The 16,404-nt window shown below is 33.0% G+C and overlaps 2 protein-coding genes across 4 annotated transcripts in view; both read right to left on the reverse strand.

Moving 5' to 3' along the window:
- Positions 1–16,404, reverse strand: part of LOC118265114 (uncharacterized) — a 139,953-nt gene that overhangs the window by 51,158 nt on the left and 72,391 nt on the right. The gene's annotated exons all lie outside the window — the stretch shown is intronic.
- On the reverse strand, positions 387–15,372 carry LOC118264929 (acyl-CoA Delta-9 desaturase). Of its 3 annotated transcripts, none has more exons than XM_035577599.2 (5): positions 15,204–15,372; positions 6,204–6,428; positions 4,895–5,025; positions 1,252–1,457; positions 387–1,110 (listed from the first exon to the last, which is right to left on the reverse strand). In XM_035577599.2, the coding sequence occupies exons 2-5, from the start codon at positions 6,421–6,423 to the stop codon at positions 603–605; spliced, it is 1,065 nt and encodes a 354-aa protein (XP_035433492.2). In that variant the 5' UTR covers positions 6,424–6,428; positions 15,204–15,372; the 3' UTR covers positions 387–602. The 3 variants fall into 3 exon arrangements, with proteins under 3 accessions (XP_035433492.2, XP_050562009.1, XP_035433491.2); XM_050706052.1 differs by lacking the exon at positions 15,204–15,372 and adding an exon at positions 7,004–7,121; XM_035577598.2 differs by lacking the exon at positions 15,204–15,372 and adding an exon at positions 6,571–6,728.

Consider the following 16,404-nt stretch of genomic DNA (forward strand, 5'->3'; position numbering starts at 1 on the left):
AAATAGTGTAATAAAAACTTGGTGTATCAAGTATTGAAGGTCGGTTGTTTCATATAATTGGTTGATAAGAAATTTATATATTATAGTTTGAACCTATTTGAACTCAAGAGGTTATTTAATTTGGGGTCATACCTGCACTATGACACGAGTCAAAGAACTACCAAATATTTTGTGTGTGTTGTAGTGTAGCGGAAGGTAATTGACGAGAAACTTATAGATTTTTTACATTAATTCATCATACATACGTGACTCAATAAACCCATGCTTAAGTACCAGAATTTTACTTTAAAATACCATCAGACGAGCAATTCATCTAGGAATTACATAATATGCATATTATAAGATAATTTGCGAGAGTGCCAAAGGTAGTGATGTAAAACAAATGGTTGTTTTATGATTTATTTATTCTGTCTACTAAAAACAGATGGGCATCATTTGTTTAAAATCTAAGAATTAAATCTAAAAGTCTTGATAACCAAATCATTATCAATGCGAATTATAAATAAAATAAATAATATTAGTGGTATCACATTTCCCTCACGTTTGGTATAATACAAGTACACCCTTCGATCTAATGGAGTTTGATCAAACGGTTGGTTGGATTATTCAGTCTTTTCTTCTGGGTTAATAATTGCAGCTAATTTCTTGTCCTCCTGGTGTACCTCGTGGTCGTCCCAGCCCCACACTGCGTGGCTACCGTCACCGGTCCTCTTCACGCGTTTCTGGATAACGTCCGGAGATACAGTCTTGAGGTCGTATGCCCATCCGATAGCGGCCATGAAATCTATGAACAATTTGGTGAGGTTGAGGGAGTAGTCTCCGAGTTCAGCGGTCTTGTAGTCCCAAGGGAAAGTGTGATGGTAGTTGTGGAATCCTTCGCCCAGCACCACGAGGGAGACGGGTTTGGTTTCCACCGGGTTGATGTTCTTATCGTAAGGCTTGGCGCCCCACAGGTGGGCAGCGGAGTTCACCAGCCAGGTCACGTTCAGTACGTAGACGTAACGGAAGATGGAGCACACGAAGTATGCGTTCCATAGAGATTCACCCCACAGGGTCGGAATGTAGCACGGCAGGATGAAGCAGACCAAAGGCATGAGGATCAGGTAGTGTCTGTAACAAACACATCAATTTCAATACAAAATATAAAAAGTAGTTTCGAAAAAATGTGATAAAAGGCTAAAAGATTTCAGCAATACATATTTACATGTTGGATTGTCAAGTTAAGTATTTAAAATAAAATAGGTATCTTACTTCTTCTGGAAGCGCAGAATGGGATCATTCTTCAGGTCGCTCAGGTCAATGGTGTGTCCTTTAGCCTTGATCTGCGGGTGTTTCCTGACCAGCAGCCATCCGACGTGGGAGAAGAAGAAGCCTCGAGTCGCATTGTGAGGATCAGCATCGGTTTCGGAGTACTTGTGATGCATCCGATGATCGCGGGCCCAGTCAATTACGGCATCCTAGGAAGGAACAAAGATTGAAATTTTAGTTATGACGAAATACAAAACCAGATCATTATAAAGAAAATTGTTGAGTAGAATAAGAAAGCAAGCCTTTAAATCAAATTCAATTTAAAAAAATCTTTTATCTCAGTGCTATTGTACAATGTTTAAGGAAAGCCACATATTTTTCTGAGAATATTAAATTAAAAGGATGGGCTCTACCTGTAAAGGTTGATTTGAATTTAATTTACTAATACTGCAGTAGTATTTGCTAAAATTCTTTGTTTATATCATAAACCTTTGATATCAGTCCAAACAATACCAAAACTTAAACGTTATCATATTCCTTAAACACGTGTTAAATGTATAGCAAATACCGCATGTCATTGTTTGCCGATTTCATTTCAAAACATATTATATTGATAAAAATTCATTATCGCAGCGATTATCTCAATTAATAATAGATTTATACCAGATTTTTTTAACTATCTTCGTGTCAAGGGAAAACCTAAAAAGAACTTAGGGATTTATGTCTATTATTTTGATAAAAATATTTCACGTGCTGAAAAACAACATTATCGGTCATTTTTGATTAGGTTATATACGTAGTTTGTTTTGTATGCACGTAGTGACACAAATCACGCTTGACACACATGTATACTGTATTAACTTATTTTTGAAGTTAGTTAATATTAGATATTGATTGCTAACTCAGATAATGAAATGAGGAAAACTTTCATTTAATACTATTATGAAATGAAAGTTTCCCTCTCCCTTTAAATAATACTAATATTAAATAAAAGATTTCCTTCATTTTCAATTTACATAAGATATTCTTAACTTAAAAAGAAGATGAACGTGTTATTCTAATTGAAACTTTCTAAGTTCAAGACTCAAACCAGACTCTCAGTAATATTTTCATTTACTAAACCAACAATCTAGAATATACCTAATTATATTACAGTTACGATATAAAATTAATTAACCAATCTCGTTTCATTGCACGAAATTATCACGTTACATTTGTTTATATTAAACCGGGTATGTCAGAGTTAATATTCGGCAAATTACTGCTGATACAATTATGTTTATAATTATTATTATAGAAAGTACTAGTGATCGATAGTTGATGCTGCTTGATAGCTGTCTCGTTGGTCGAGTGGTTGCAAGTGCGACTGCCAGGCAAGGGGTCTCGGGTTCGATTTCCAGGTCGGGCAAAATATTGCTGGGCTTTTTTCGGTTTTTCGAAAATTTCTCATTAGTGGCATGGAGTCTGGATATGTGAAATCTGGAAATCTCGGTATATGACAAATAGGCTCACCACCTATTACATGGGACTTACAACATCATTGTGTAAAGTGGGTGTACATTGTACAGTGGAATTACGCGCCATAATGTGCACCTCTGTCTACCCCTTCGGGGATAAAAGGCGTGACGATATAATAAAATAAAAACAATTATGTTTATTTTATTATAGAAAGTACTAGTGATCGATCACGCAGATCTATAGGCTGCCGTGTGGGTGATAATGTAATTAGGGCCAAAGGGTAGCTGTCGATAATGGTGTCAAGAGGTGGTCGGATAACAAGATTCTCACGCGTGGTATGCACATGTTCAATGTTCATGCAAGATTGATACCTATGTACGTTAATTTAGGGTGATAAATTCGTGTTTTAATTTGATTAAAAGAAGAGGTAAAGTTTAAAGTGGAATGAACGCGTGCAATGAAGTTTTAAGAGTTATTTTCTTATTTTTTTCTTGTTTACAGTAACAATTTAAAGGTAATTTGTAAAATTATAACGAGGAGGCGGCAATTTTTGTTTTTAAATTTCCGAAATAAATACCTATAGGCCATTATCTGAATTTTTATGCATTTGCATGATGAATTTCCGAAACAAGTACCTATAGCACATTATCCGAGAAAAAGAAAAACGCATGTTTCAGTACATTAACTCAGCTTTTAACTCTAATAGCTTACTCAAAAAAGTCAAAATGTGAAATTAACAAAACATTACCGATGCAATAAACTGCCCAGTCACTTCAGTAAATTGCATAAGGACATAAAAAATATCCATTACTTGACACATTATATAAAATATCTTTTTAAATGTTTTAGGTGTAGGTGTTAAATTATAAATACCTAATGGTAAAGGGATCGTTAAGAATACGAAAACTGACTACCTATACAAACACAGTCAAATTTTTTATCACCAGCGAAATTTTTCTGAGAGTTTAGTAACATGCAATCATTCCATTTTTAAATAATAAAAAACTATTTATATAAAAAAAAATACAGACTTCACTTCTTCAGAAGAAATCCATCAATTAAAATTAAATAAGAAACAAACAATGATGAAGAAATACCGACTTTTGAAATTAAAATCATTTTAATCCTTTTAATGTTTTTTTTAACCGTCTTTCTTCAGTGAAGTCAATTACTTCATTTTTTTATTTATAAATGGAATGTTTGAATAATAATTTATATCTAACTCTGAAAAACAATTTGGTTGTTAATAAAAAATCAGGCTGTATAAACAGGGTGTCCTATGTCATTCTAATTTTAGACCTGTTTGTATTTCTAATACTATTTGAAGGTGACATTGAAACTTCCAATAATTTCCCCGGGTTAATAGGAAATGTACTGACGTGGTAAGTGCGCAAACTCTTATCGTTTACGCACACAATTTCTATGCGCTCTAACCTCAGTGATCTAGTATGTACTGAGCACGTGTTTGTTCGATAAATCGTATAATTATTACGAAACACGTGATTTATGACAAACGTCGTTTATCTTCGCGATTATTTGAAACGGTTTGACAAGGTATGATCATTCATAAAGTCATTTTTGGTGACGAATTATCCGCACAAAAATGTTTTGGAAGTTTTTTTGTGACTTACGTTGCCAAGAAACTTACAATCTGTTTGTATGTTACATAGAAAATTATTAGAAGATTGCAAATAAAATGAATCCCAAATTTTCCCAATACCCAATTAACAACCCTTACATTCCTAACCCCCAAAAGGCCGGCAACGCACTTATAACGCCTCTGGTGTTTTGGGTGCCCATGGGCGCGGCGATTGCTTATCATCAGGTAAACCGTCTGCTCGTTTACCGGCTTATACCATAAAAAATATAAATATATCCCTATTCTACGATATAAGTCTAGGTATTTAGCCGGAATGAAAACTAATGGACACTATTTCTTATTTAATGCCCTAAAAGTAAAAGGATTTGGCTTTCACATACACAAGAATTTTAGTAAACGGTAACCAACTCAAAAATATGTCATAAATTCTAATAAAATTCCACCAGAAAATAAGTAGTGATAGAAAAAAAATCATCAATTGCTTTTGAATTTGACTTCCAAATTTACCTTCAGAGACTTTCCCAAGATATTTTAGACACTAGCCATAGTTCTTATGCTTATGGTAGTAAGGTTTAAATTACAACTTACTTGGAAGGCCAAGGTATTGAAGAGAGTAAGCAGAAGTCGCAGTGGCAGACGAGCCTTGTATGACTTGTGAGCCCATAGCCTGTGCGCACCGGCGGTGATGCCCAGACCAGAGCATATGTACAAGAACACAGCTGTAAACAAATAATATTACATTAGATATATAATACTTTAAATATAGTAATTTAGGTAATACTGTTAAAATTAAGTATTACCTACTAGAATGTGATAGACCTACTTTTAATATTAGAAGTGGACACAATAAATCTTCAGCTTATTACAAGAAATCATTAACTGCAAAAAATCAGTAAATACGTTTTTACTACGGTGTATTTATTATGACACATTGTGAATTGTCTTCTAGTATTTTTACCGAGTTCAAAAATAAGAAGGTTGTTCTAAAATTAGATTGATAATTTATTTTAAAATTCCTGAACAAAAAAGTGCTAATTTACTACAAGTTACTTTGTATAATGTTGTTTTTTTAACTAATAAAATAATAATAATTAAGTAATTATGTATAATGTGTACTATAATTATGTAAAAATGGAATTTAAATACGGTATAATATATGCGGTCATTAAGACCTAGCGTTTAAAAACGTGTATTTTAAACTTAGCTCATCTATCTTCGAAGATATTATTAGGACACAAGTAAGGATTCGCGATGTTTTAGGGAGTTCCTACCAAATATAGTGTGATTTACGTCACTTTCAAAATTAATATTCTTAAAAATTCTTTGTGCGTACGTTTACGGGCACCAGACCAAAACACATGTTTAATGAAACAAAATACATAGAAACAAAAATCATCTCTGTTACGGTATACAACTTTACTTTTACGTCATAAACTCGTTGTGTCTTAATAAATCTCGATTTTTTTTTGTGTGTATAAAAATATTACTTCAAAATTATGCAGGTACTGTATTTATACAGACCGCTATGTGGTCTGACTTCAGTATATCTAATTTCTTTATAAGGTTTTCAACTTTATTATTTTTGTAGGAAGGTTGAAAATTGCTTACGCCACGTTACTGTTCTAAGCTTGTTCTATGTATCGATCCCTGAAATCTGAGATCTCACTTAGTAAATGTGCTAAGAGAAAAAAAAAAGAAGAAAGAAGGGTACTGTTTCAAACCAAAACAAGCGCGTAACTGTTTTTGTGTCGAATAAGAATAATTTGAACCTTATAAATAAAGTTTCGGTTCTAATTAATATTGAATGAAAGCAATATTTTCGATAATATAGCAGAAAACCTTTGTGGTTTTTTTTTAATGCGGAAAATAAGGCAATTACAATTATTATAGAACTTACCAAATAAACTAGTCCGCCACATAGCTGTGGTAAGGAAGAGGTATGCTCCATAAACTCCTCCGATATGGAGCAATCCCATCAAGATGACGTTTCTCCATACTATCTTCCATTCCCTTTTTTCGGCCGATGGAGGTACAATCACCGGGGCCTCTGTGTCCACGTTCACAGCATCTGTTTCATACAGGACCCAGGAGCCACCAGTTTGCCCTTGAGGAGGCATTTTTTCTGCAACAACAGTCAGAAATGAACTTTAACACATTTTCATTAAAACATTAAATCCAGTAATTGGAATTTAAACTAGAGTATAAATTCGTTAGCACAAATTTCCGATTAATTTCAACAATTTAAATGTTAACTGCACTCCCACCTTTCATTATAACAAAATAAACATAAAATCGATAACTTTAATTAAGCGCTAACTGGACCGCAGCCTACAAAATTTTACAGTGCCACATAGCACGTTGCAGACCCAAATTGTATAAATCCAAATGTGTTAATGAAAGCCCGCTGTATTTATGCGCCAATTATATTTCTGTTATCTCTTATTTATAGGTAATCCTTTTCATAGATAAGATCCAAGAAATACACTGCTTTATTTTTAAACAATAGCTGTATTTTAAATAGGTAGTGCACGGTAAAGTTTCAGTTTTATAGTAACAAAAGTTTGGAAGTTAGGACCAAGATTCGATAGTGGGTATTCGAGAGATTCTTCCGAGATAAAAGTGTGCCAAATCCTAGTATTCAAGTTAGTAATATAATGTGGACTACAACTTCTAGATTTTATTCGTTGGTTAACTTACGTAGTTTATGCGGATAACGTAGACGAGTTAAAGACGTCTGGGAACTTTGGATGCGCTTTATCAAATGCAGCGTCGAGCGCAAAGTTTTTGTTTTATATCGCATCTATTGACGATTTGCATTTGTTTAGAATCTCTATTAAATATAAGATAGCTCGGAAGAGTTGGTTTGTTTGTCTTGTTTATGTAAAACTAAATATAAGCTTGTAAATCAGTTAATTTGATCTCCGATTGAAATATCATTTGCATTTTTTGGTGAATGTTTTAAAGAGTTCAATATAATTTCGTATTAGAATATTCAAGAAATATGAAAACAATATCGCTGGTGCGACTCTTGTTAATAATACAAAGAGAAACAAAATATACGGTACTTAGGTACACAATATATATATATATATAATGAAAATAATCGAAATAGGCAAAAAATATCTGCAAATAAGTAATAACTACATAGTATAAAACAATGTCGCTTTCTCAGTCCTTATGTCCCTTTGTATGCGTAAATCTTTAAAACTACGCAATAGATTTTGATGCGTTTTTCTTTTAATATATAGAATGATCCAAGAGGAAGCTTTATACGAGTATGTATAATACTAGCATATTATATCCCCATTACACCCATGCGAAGCTGGGGCGGGTCGCTAGTTTTACTATAAAGATAAACTGAGTGAATTTTCATTGACAAATTTTTCAAGATTTCTTTGTTCATAAATAGCGTAACGCACCCGAAGTAAATTATCGAAGACATCAATGAAAAGATTACAAAAATAAGCTGATAATATCTTCAAAACAAAAATCATGAAAAATATATATAATTTAATTTTATACATAAGGTATCTTGTCTGTACATCAAATGGAATCTGAGTCATACTAGAGATAGGGACACCTAAGTCTAATGTATCACGTTTTGGCTGCAAGCAAGTAAATGATAAAAGTAATTACGATCAATAACAGTGATTGATGAAAGTTATTCGTTTAAAACTAAGTGGATAATCTTCTGTTATTGTTTTTTTTTATTTGTACTTTGAATTTGATACATTGAACATGAGGAGAGGCGAATTTCTTATTGTTCTTTAGAGATAACCTACTAAGCTTTTATTTATTATTTAGAGTCTAGAACTTAAGGTAATAGGTATAAATAAGCCATGCATTGTAAACGTAAGTCGTAATAGTAAACGTTTAAATGTTCTATGAGAAAATGCTGAAAAATGCGCTAAAAATTCTTCCACGCCGTTCCGGCACCGTAGCGTCAGATGCATTTTATTTTAACGTTTTTCACTATGAACTCGTACTTTTATATAATTATAGAATAAAAACCGACAAACACATTTCCTAAAATAAATTTAATCTTTACTACGAAGTGTTAATTTTATAGAATCACAGACAAATAATCGCCAAGCATTTTTCTAAAATACAATAATGTAAAGTCTTGGTATTACCTATGTTATGCGAAATTGGTACGTTTTATCTAAATCCGTGGTCTAATCGTCAGGTATTTAAATATACGTAAATTCATTTTGTTACCTATATACCTACTTTTAAGTTCTACTTTCAAATGTTATATCAAATGTTAATCAGATATTCTTTTAATTAATTTTCCTATTCCGCAATAGCCTCATAGTAGATGTAGCATAGCTTATACCTACGGGGAAAATCAAATGGAATAGGTATCTAATACTGTTATTAGTGGAATAATTTATTAGTTAATTAGATTAGTCGATAAAATTCACATTCATTATATCATTACACAGCAGTAATTCATGTTTAAGTAGCTGTATTACCTATACAGAAATCAAATTCACGTTTATTTAGATAATTTCATTGATAAGAAAATATACGACTTTCTTTTGTTTTTAGATTATTACATTTCTTTTACTTTTGTTCGCATGATTTTCTCTGTTTGGAAAATAAGACTAAAAAGCTGGACAAAACGGTCTTGGAGTAATTTTCTTGCATGTGTGTTAACCTCTTTGGGGATAAAAGGCGATCATGTGCTGTTTATCTGATAAACAAACAGCTTTACCTTAATTAATTATTATGTTATCGCCTTACGTATGACAAGGAACTCAATTAGTTTCAAGCCATGCTAGAGGCTTATATTCATGAGCAGCAGCAACGCAACAATCGCCGTGTTGTGTGCCACGGAAACAATTATGTTAGTAAGCCGATAACATAATAATTAATTTAGTAATGTCTCACGAAAGTTATAATAAAATTATATCTTTACCTCAACTTCAATAAACTAACACAAACATCTACATCTAGACTAGATCCCTTACTAAAAATCTATATCCAACGACAAAGACACATTCTATTCACAATTGTAGCTAACTCAGCTAGTGGAAGACGCTGTGAAGAATAACTGAAGCCTGGTGGAAAGTGAACCAGACGCTATTTATACAGGTCGAGTGCAAACCTACGTATGCAAATACTTATTGAATGTTCGCATCTACAGGGGAATTGGAAATTCCTCAAGTGTCTTATATGTTTTATTAGTGAATGCTGCCTTTGAATGTGTTATTCTAGACTTAGTGTTTGATCATGGCTTTGTCTGCGGTACTTATTTAAAAATATATCTTATATGGTTTAGTATAAGTGTGCGAATGTAATGAATTAGGTAATTCATGTAGTCTAACTATTGCTGTCATATAACCTACGTATATAAAACCTATTATTACCTATTTAAAACCATTGTTACTGAACTGTTACGTCTATTACGTTTAAAATATTATTGTGGCAGTTATGTAGGCGTCGTCATTACTAATTAATAACACAGCTATAACTGGCTAAAATTACTATCTTGAGACATACAAAATTAACTAAAAATCACGGTTTACTCACGTAAATTAGAGTCAGCGCGACGTCACCGCGTCTGCGCACGCTGCTCATGATGAAGAGTCCCTCTGTGACTCGAAACTAGTAGAGTTTTTCTCTATTAATGTACATGAGTAAACCGTGTCTAAAATAATGTCCACGTGCAAAACGTTTCTGCTTTTTTTGTCACAAAATTAAATTAACATGCATAACAATTGTAACCGGTACATCTTGTGAATCAGATTCATTATGATAACGTGTTAGATGAATATAATACACTGATTTTCAGTTTTATCTACAGACATTATAATTAACTATTAAGTTGTGACTCGCGCACATACGCGTGACTTTGGCAAATGTACTGTTTTATGCACATGTGACGCATGAGTCTGTCGATGGGTTTTTTTTTTCATGGATCAAAATCATCCAATGACTTCTCTCGCCAGGGCAAGGCGAGAGGGAGGGGTTAAAAAGGACAAAATAATAACAATCTTTTAATAACTATACACTGAGCCTATAGCATAGGTGATCCTAGTTTGGGTTCCTGACTTCCAGCACTTTTAATGTCATTTTATTATTAAATCCTGGACGAGACAACTTATTATTATAGTATGTTATAAGCTTAGTTTAAGACCTAATTCTGAACTAATATAGTGGAAATGTAAAAAATACCCAGTGAAATATGCTTACAAAATAGTGGTTGTACAATAATACCTGTATTTATTATGTACATAGACATTTTAGGTATTTCTATCATTTACATACATCACCAGGCTCAATGCCCTAGGGATTTTCACCACTCAACCTTGGGTGATGCAAAAACTATAGGCATTTGGAACAAATGACAGGTCATTACTTCATTTCATCACCAACAACAGTCTATGAGACTTTGGACTCCAAAAGAGGGTATCAAAATCTGACAGTATAAGAGTAAACGGATCACCTGATGATAGGCAATTATCGTCGCTCATAGACAACTGAAACACCAGAGGTGTTACAAGTCCGTTGACGGCCTTTTGGAGGTTAAAGATTTAAGGCTTGTTGGGGAATCGGGGGTTGAGAAAATTGGATAATTGGACCTCCGGTCGCACGCACACGCAACACAACGCAAGCGTTGTTTCACTTCAGCTTTCTGTGAGGCCGAAGTATCATTTCGGACAAGCCGGCCCATTCGTGCCGAAGAATGGCTCTCCCACACTTATAGCACAAATTATAACCTTTATTTTACTTAAAAACTGACTTGTAAGTATTCAAAACAACTCCAATGCAAACTGTACCTAATTCAGCAAGTTCATCTTTACTCCGATTTCTCTGGAAATGGAGCAAACAAACAAACAATGGAGCCGCATCGAACTATTGTTCGGGTCTTACTGCACTTCACAATGAAACTTTCAGACTTTCAGTCTAGTGTTTCACTTTAAAAGTCTTGTCCAATTCAGAATTGTTCTGATCTTTGTAGTTTTGTTTTTTCATTTATGTTTGTTTATCTATTAACTATGTATAATTAAATGATTTAAAGCGAACTTAATTTGTCTGTTGCGTCGATTCATGAATTCATCTTAAATATCAATATCTACTACAGGTACCTTCTATATCTATAGTATACATAGATTAAGTTTTAAAACTGTTAGGCTTTTCAACTTCAAGATAATGGATAGAAAGTTTGGTTAAGTTATATAGGTCGCTATATTTTTAGTGTACCACAAAAACAACGTAAATTAAGTACCTACTAAATAACAAAAAAATACACATATAAAGTTAAATTCTTAGTAACATTTTGTTTTTATTTTAAATCCTTTTCGTAATTCGTGTTTGTTTTTTGAATACAATTATAATATTATGAATTTAAAATGGTAAATTGCGACACGTGCCGTGTCACCTGTTTCTGCTTCGCTCGGTAAGCTCAGTTAAGCCGTAAACCCGCCATCCAATCACACGTGAGGATACATTCACGTTACTCGACGCAAATGATGTATAAAGAGAGAATGCTTGGAAAGAAAATACTATGGATATGAACCTTACCGCCGTACTCAGAGTCACTTAATGGTTACTTAAATCGTTGTCCTTAGTCGTTGTTTTCGATACAGAATCGTTACTAAACAACAGTTTAAGTAATCATTAAACGTTTCTGAGTACTGCAGTTAGTAACTATCTAAGGTTCATTTACAAATTAAAGTAAAATGGGTCCTAAAGTTACGTCTAGTATTATAAAGTGTTAAGTGATTTCTATTGTGAACACGTGTTTACATAAAGTACATTGAGATATCGGATCTAATGTTATTGCATTAAGAATGAAAATATTGAAATACATTGGACAATAGGCCATTGAACATTTATTTTAAACTCAATAGTATTTACGAATAACAGAGCAGATAGAAGATATAATATCTTACATTATTATATTAAGCTAAAAAATGTGTTTGTTTGTTTGAACGCGATAATTTCTGAAGCTACGGGTTCGATTTACAAAAATCTTTTTACGTTGAATAGTCAATTTATCAAGGAAGGTTGTAAGTTATAAAACATTACTCTACAATCCATAGGAGCCGAGCAGATCGGGTGAAACCGCGTCCAGTGCGCTAGATTATACTTAAACCGAAGAGGTTGTTTGTTTGTTTATTAGAACGCGCTAATCTCCGGAACTAGTAGTCCAATTTGAATAATTCTATTTGTGTTGGGTAGTGTATTTATCAAGGAAGGCTATAAGCTACAAAACATAACTCTATAACTAATAGAAGCCGAGCAGTGGGTGATTGAAACGAATGTAAATTATATATATATATATAATTACATTGAATTCGAATGTAACATACGTCTCTGTCTCTTCTTTACGCCTAAACCACTGTACTGATTTGAAAAAAACCTTTTGTATTAGATAGTCCATTTATTACTACAGATTATTATTTTGAAACAGGAAAGTCGAGCCGAATTCTTACAAACATTGTATAAAAACTATTACTTATATAGGTCAATGCGAATTTAGATATAGAAATAAATAACTCAGAATTTACTGATAATAAACTAAACTGATAAAAATAGAGGCATGAAATATGACATTTAAAACACCTTTTATCATTTTTTGCGTGATGTTTGTAAACAATGTCACTGTTTTGATACGGTCACCGAGATGTTGAGATATAATACACGCAATGAATCGACTATTATGCATAATAATTATTATAGAGAGCATAGATAATAAAATAATTGCACGGTCGATGCGGTGGCTGGGCAACTGGCTGCCGTGCAACATATAGCGGGTTCGATTCACGCACGGAGCAACTCTCTGTGATTTGTGATCCACAAATTGTTGTTTCTGATCTGGGTGTCATGTGCATGTGTATTTGTATGTTTGTAAACTCACCCACGACAAAGGAGAAAATGCAAGAGTGGGGAAGATTCTAAAAAAAATGTCATACCATTTATACAGATTTGCTGTTTCTTTCCACTTTTTCTAGCTGTTACTTGTTAGCTACAATAGTTATGACAAGAATTGGGTCTTATTTTATAAAACTAAGCTATGATCAGACATTATACAAATATTTTTTCTAAATTATACAATCGACTGGCTGGGTCAACGACACCGCTACCCGTGTAGACATACCTACCTACTATTTATATTATAATAAAATATAATATTTAAACGTAAACATTATTAAAATATACAATTAAATTTAAATATTTAATACAAAGTTATATTAATTTAATTATAAATAGATGTTTTCACATCATATAAATTAATATAAATCAATTTTTTATACGTAACGTTATACAAGTAATAAATGTACGTAAACTAGCATTATGCTATTGTATGTTAATAATCGGATTATTTAATAGAAAGTTACATAATGTACCTATATTGTTATTATACACTTACTACCTGACCCGGCAAACGTTGTTTTGTCTTATAAATTATTTCGTCAAAAAATAAATTAAGGGTGAACAACACTTAGGGGTATGGAAAATAGATAGTAGCCGATTCTCAGACCTACTGAATAAGCATATATGGTAAAAATCAGTAAGTTCAGAGGAGTACGGTAACTAACATTGTGACATAGACATTGTATATATTAGATATTAACATACATATAAAACAATAGGTAGGCACTTATTAAGAAAAAATAAGTACCTATGTACAATTTTGGTGTTCATCAAACAATATGATTTTTGCATTACTTTAATTTGAATTTTTGAATTGATTACCTTTGTGTTAAACACAAAATAACTTTGCATAATACGTTATTATGGAAAACACTAGATTTTCTTCTAGTTTCTAAAAGAAAATGTGAATCCAAAACATTTCAAATCCGTCTATTCAATTATAAATTGCAAACTCCAATAGTCAACAAATAGACCTAGCTCTATTCATGCGAATTTATTTGAATGCGCAGGAGTGGCGTGATCCCGAACGATGCCGACAAATGACAATCGTGCGCCGATCTCAATATAGAGCACTCATTGTTTGCAATAAAAGGTGACAGGTCGAGACCTCACCACAGGACAACAATCGAATCCTTTTTAGTGCTAACCTCTTTATCGATTAATATAACTTTATCGGCACTTTCGTATCGATAATTAAATGCAAATGTAACTATTTAAGTGTTAATTTATTACTTTGTGAATGTTTGTTTGTGTTATTACAAGGTCTAGGTAATTGTATTTTTTTTTATAGAAATAATTTACTAAGGCGCTTAATGGATAGGCAGATAAATGCAAAATGTAGCATTTACTTGTCCCTAACAGGTAATACAGATCGAGCCTTCATTGCTTTTATTTCACTTCAATTTTGGATCTAAACACGATTTTCATAAAGTACCTATTTCTTTGTGCAGTATAATTTAATAAGATTATGATAATTAGTTACGTAGTAAGTAGTTGTAATATTGTAAATAATTATGTTTTTTTCTAGACTTATACGTACGTTCATACTAATGCATTTGTTAATTTATTTTCAAAATATGTTTTCAATAAAAGAAACATTTAGCAGGTTTTAAATTTTAGTAGGTTTCAATAATTGGTCCGCAAAATGTTTTTTTAGAAAATACTTTCGTTTTATACTAAAAATTATAATTTTTAATTTAGAGAAATTTATAGAATTGTTAATACAGCAAATATCTATTTTATTGTATTTCCATTATTTTCTTGTATAATTTTAAATGACAAATATAGTGTTAGAACAAATGTAATTTATTATGCAAATTACATTAACGAGACGTCAATACAAAATTATATGAAAATTAATAAAAAAAAAACTATTATTTCACTAAACACAATAAAAATAACCGTACAAACCTTGACATTTTCACTAAACATATTCAAAAACTTATACAATTAATTTCGCATCCGACACACTTTTCACTAAAACCAATACATTTTAAAAAACAAAACTTACCTGTACTTTTCTTAGAACGATGTATTAGCGCAACTAGTAGTAGAGGGTATCATCCACTCGATATAAGGCCTAGTTGCAGTCAGAGATGATTGATGACAAACGCACCGCAGAAGACTGGCAGCTGAATTTCCTCGCGACCGATTATATACAAATGTGATTTCGCTATGATTCGTCGGTGAGACCGCGATCGCGGGAAGACACGGCGTGCGCGCACCGACCGACGTGACGTCACACAAGGACTAAGGGTCAAAATACAATCCCTCGTGGTTCTGCTTATCCCAGTACACACTGCACTGTTATGTCTTGGTGACCCATCTTGCGTCATTCCTTGATCCATATTTATTATGGAGGCAAAGTCCAGTGTTATCATAACAGATGAACGTGATATGTCACAAAGTCCATAACCATTGGTGTGATATAAACATTGGAAAATTTATTGAAAATATCGAGGGCGGAAATGGAAAACTAAATGTTTAACTGGATAGTTTAAATGGTATAAAGTTAATTTACACTCCTAAATCATTAGACTGGAACTTGCTAAACTAATATCAAAATATATTTTTATGCAAATGCACAAAGGCCTCGTTGGCCAAAATGGTTGCAAGTGCGACTGCCTGGAAAAGGGTCTCGGGTTCGATTCCCGGGTTGGGCTTAGTATTGCTGGGGATTATTCGGTTTTTCGAAAAAAATCTTAGTAGTAATACGCACGAGTCTCGAAATGTACCAGGTATATATCTCTGGACTTACAACATAAATTGTGAAATGTGGATGTATATTGTACAGTAGCATTACATGCCATAATGTGCACCTCTGTCTACTAAAAAAAGAACAAATATCTATACAAGGGTTCGTCATCAGCCCGTCCCTGTCCCAGTGTCCTGTTAATCATTGTCCTCTTGTAACTCCAATAACTTATACTTAATCACATGATCGGCTACAAACTCGTGATTCTTCTAATGTTGCATGTATATGAGCCGTTTGATGGTAAACAGCCTCTTGCATACGGCTGCGGTAACCGTCTGTCCGTAAACTTTGTTGCTATGTAACTGTTTATACATATTATTATATGTAAATTATATTTTTTTATGGTATAAGCCGGTAAACGAGTAGACGGATCACCTAATGGTAAGCAATTGGCGCCGCTCATGGACATCCGAAACATCAGAGGCGTTACACGTGGGTTGCCAGCCTTTTGGGGGTT

This window comes from Spodoptera frugiperda, chromosome 28 (assembly GCF_023101765.2).
Source record: "Spodoptera frugiperda isolate SF20-4 chromosome 28, AGI-APGP_CSIRO_Sfru_2.0, whole genome shotgun sequence".
NCBI lineage: Eukaryota > Metazoa > Arthropoda > Insecta > Lepidoptera > Noctuidae > Spodoptera > Spodoptera frugiperda.

Excerpts from the sequence above, each read along its gene's own strand:
- LOC118264929 (XM_050706052.1), bottom strand. The coding sequence starts at position 7,106 with ATGCGATATAAAACAAAAACTTTGCGCTCGACGCTGCATTTGATAAAG. Across the intron at positions 6,429-7,003 it reads ACGTTATCCGCATAAACTAC|AAAAAATGCCTCCTCAAGGG; the intron begins GTAAGTTAACCA and ends CTGTTGTTGCAG. Across the intron at positions 1,458-4,894 it reads TCAATACCTTGGCCTTCCAA|GATGCCGTAATTGACTGGGC; the intron begins GTAAGTTGTAAT and ends GTTCCTTCCTAG.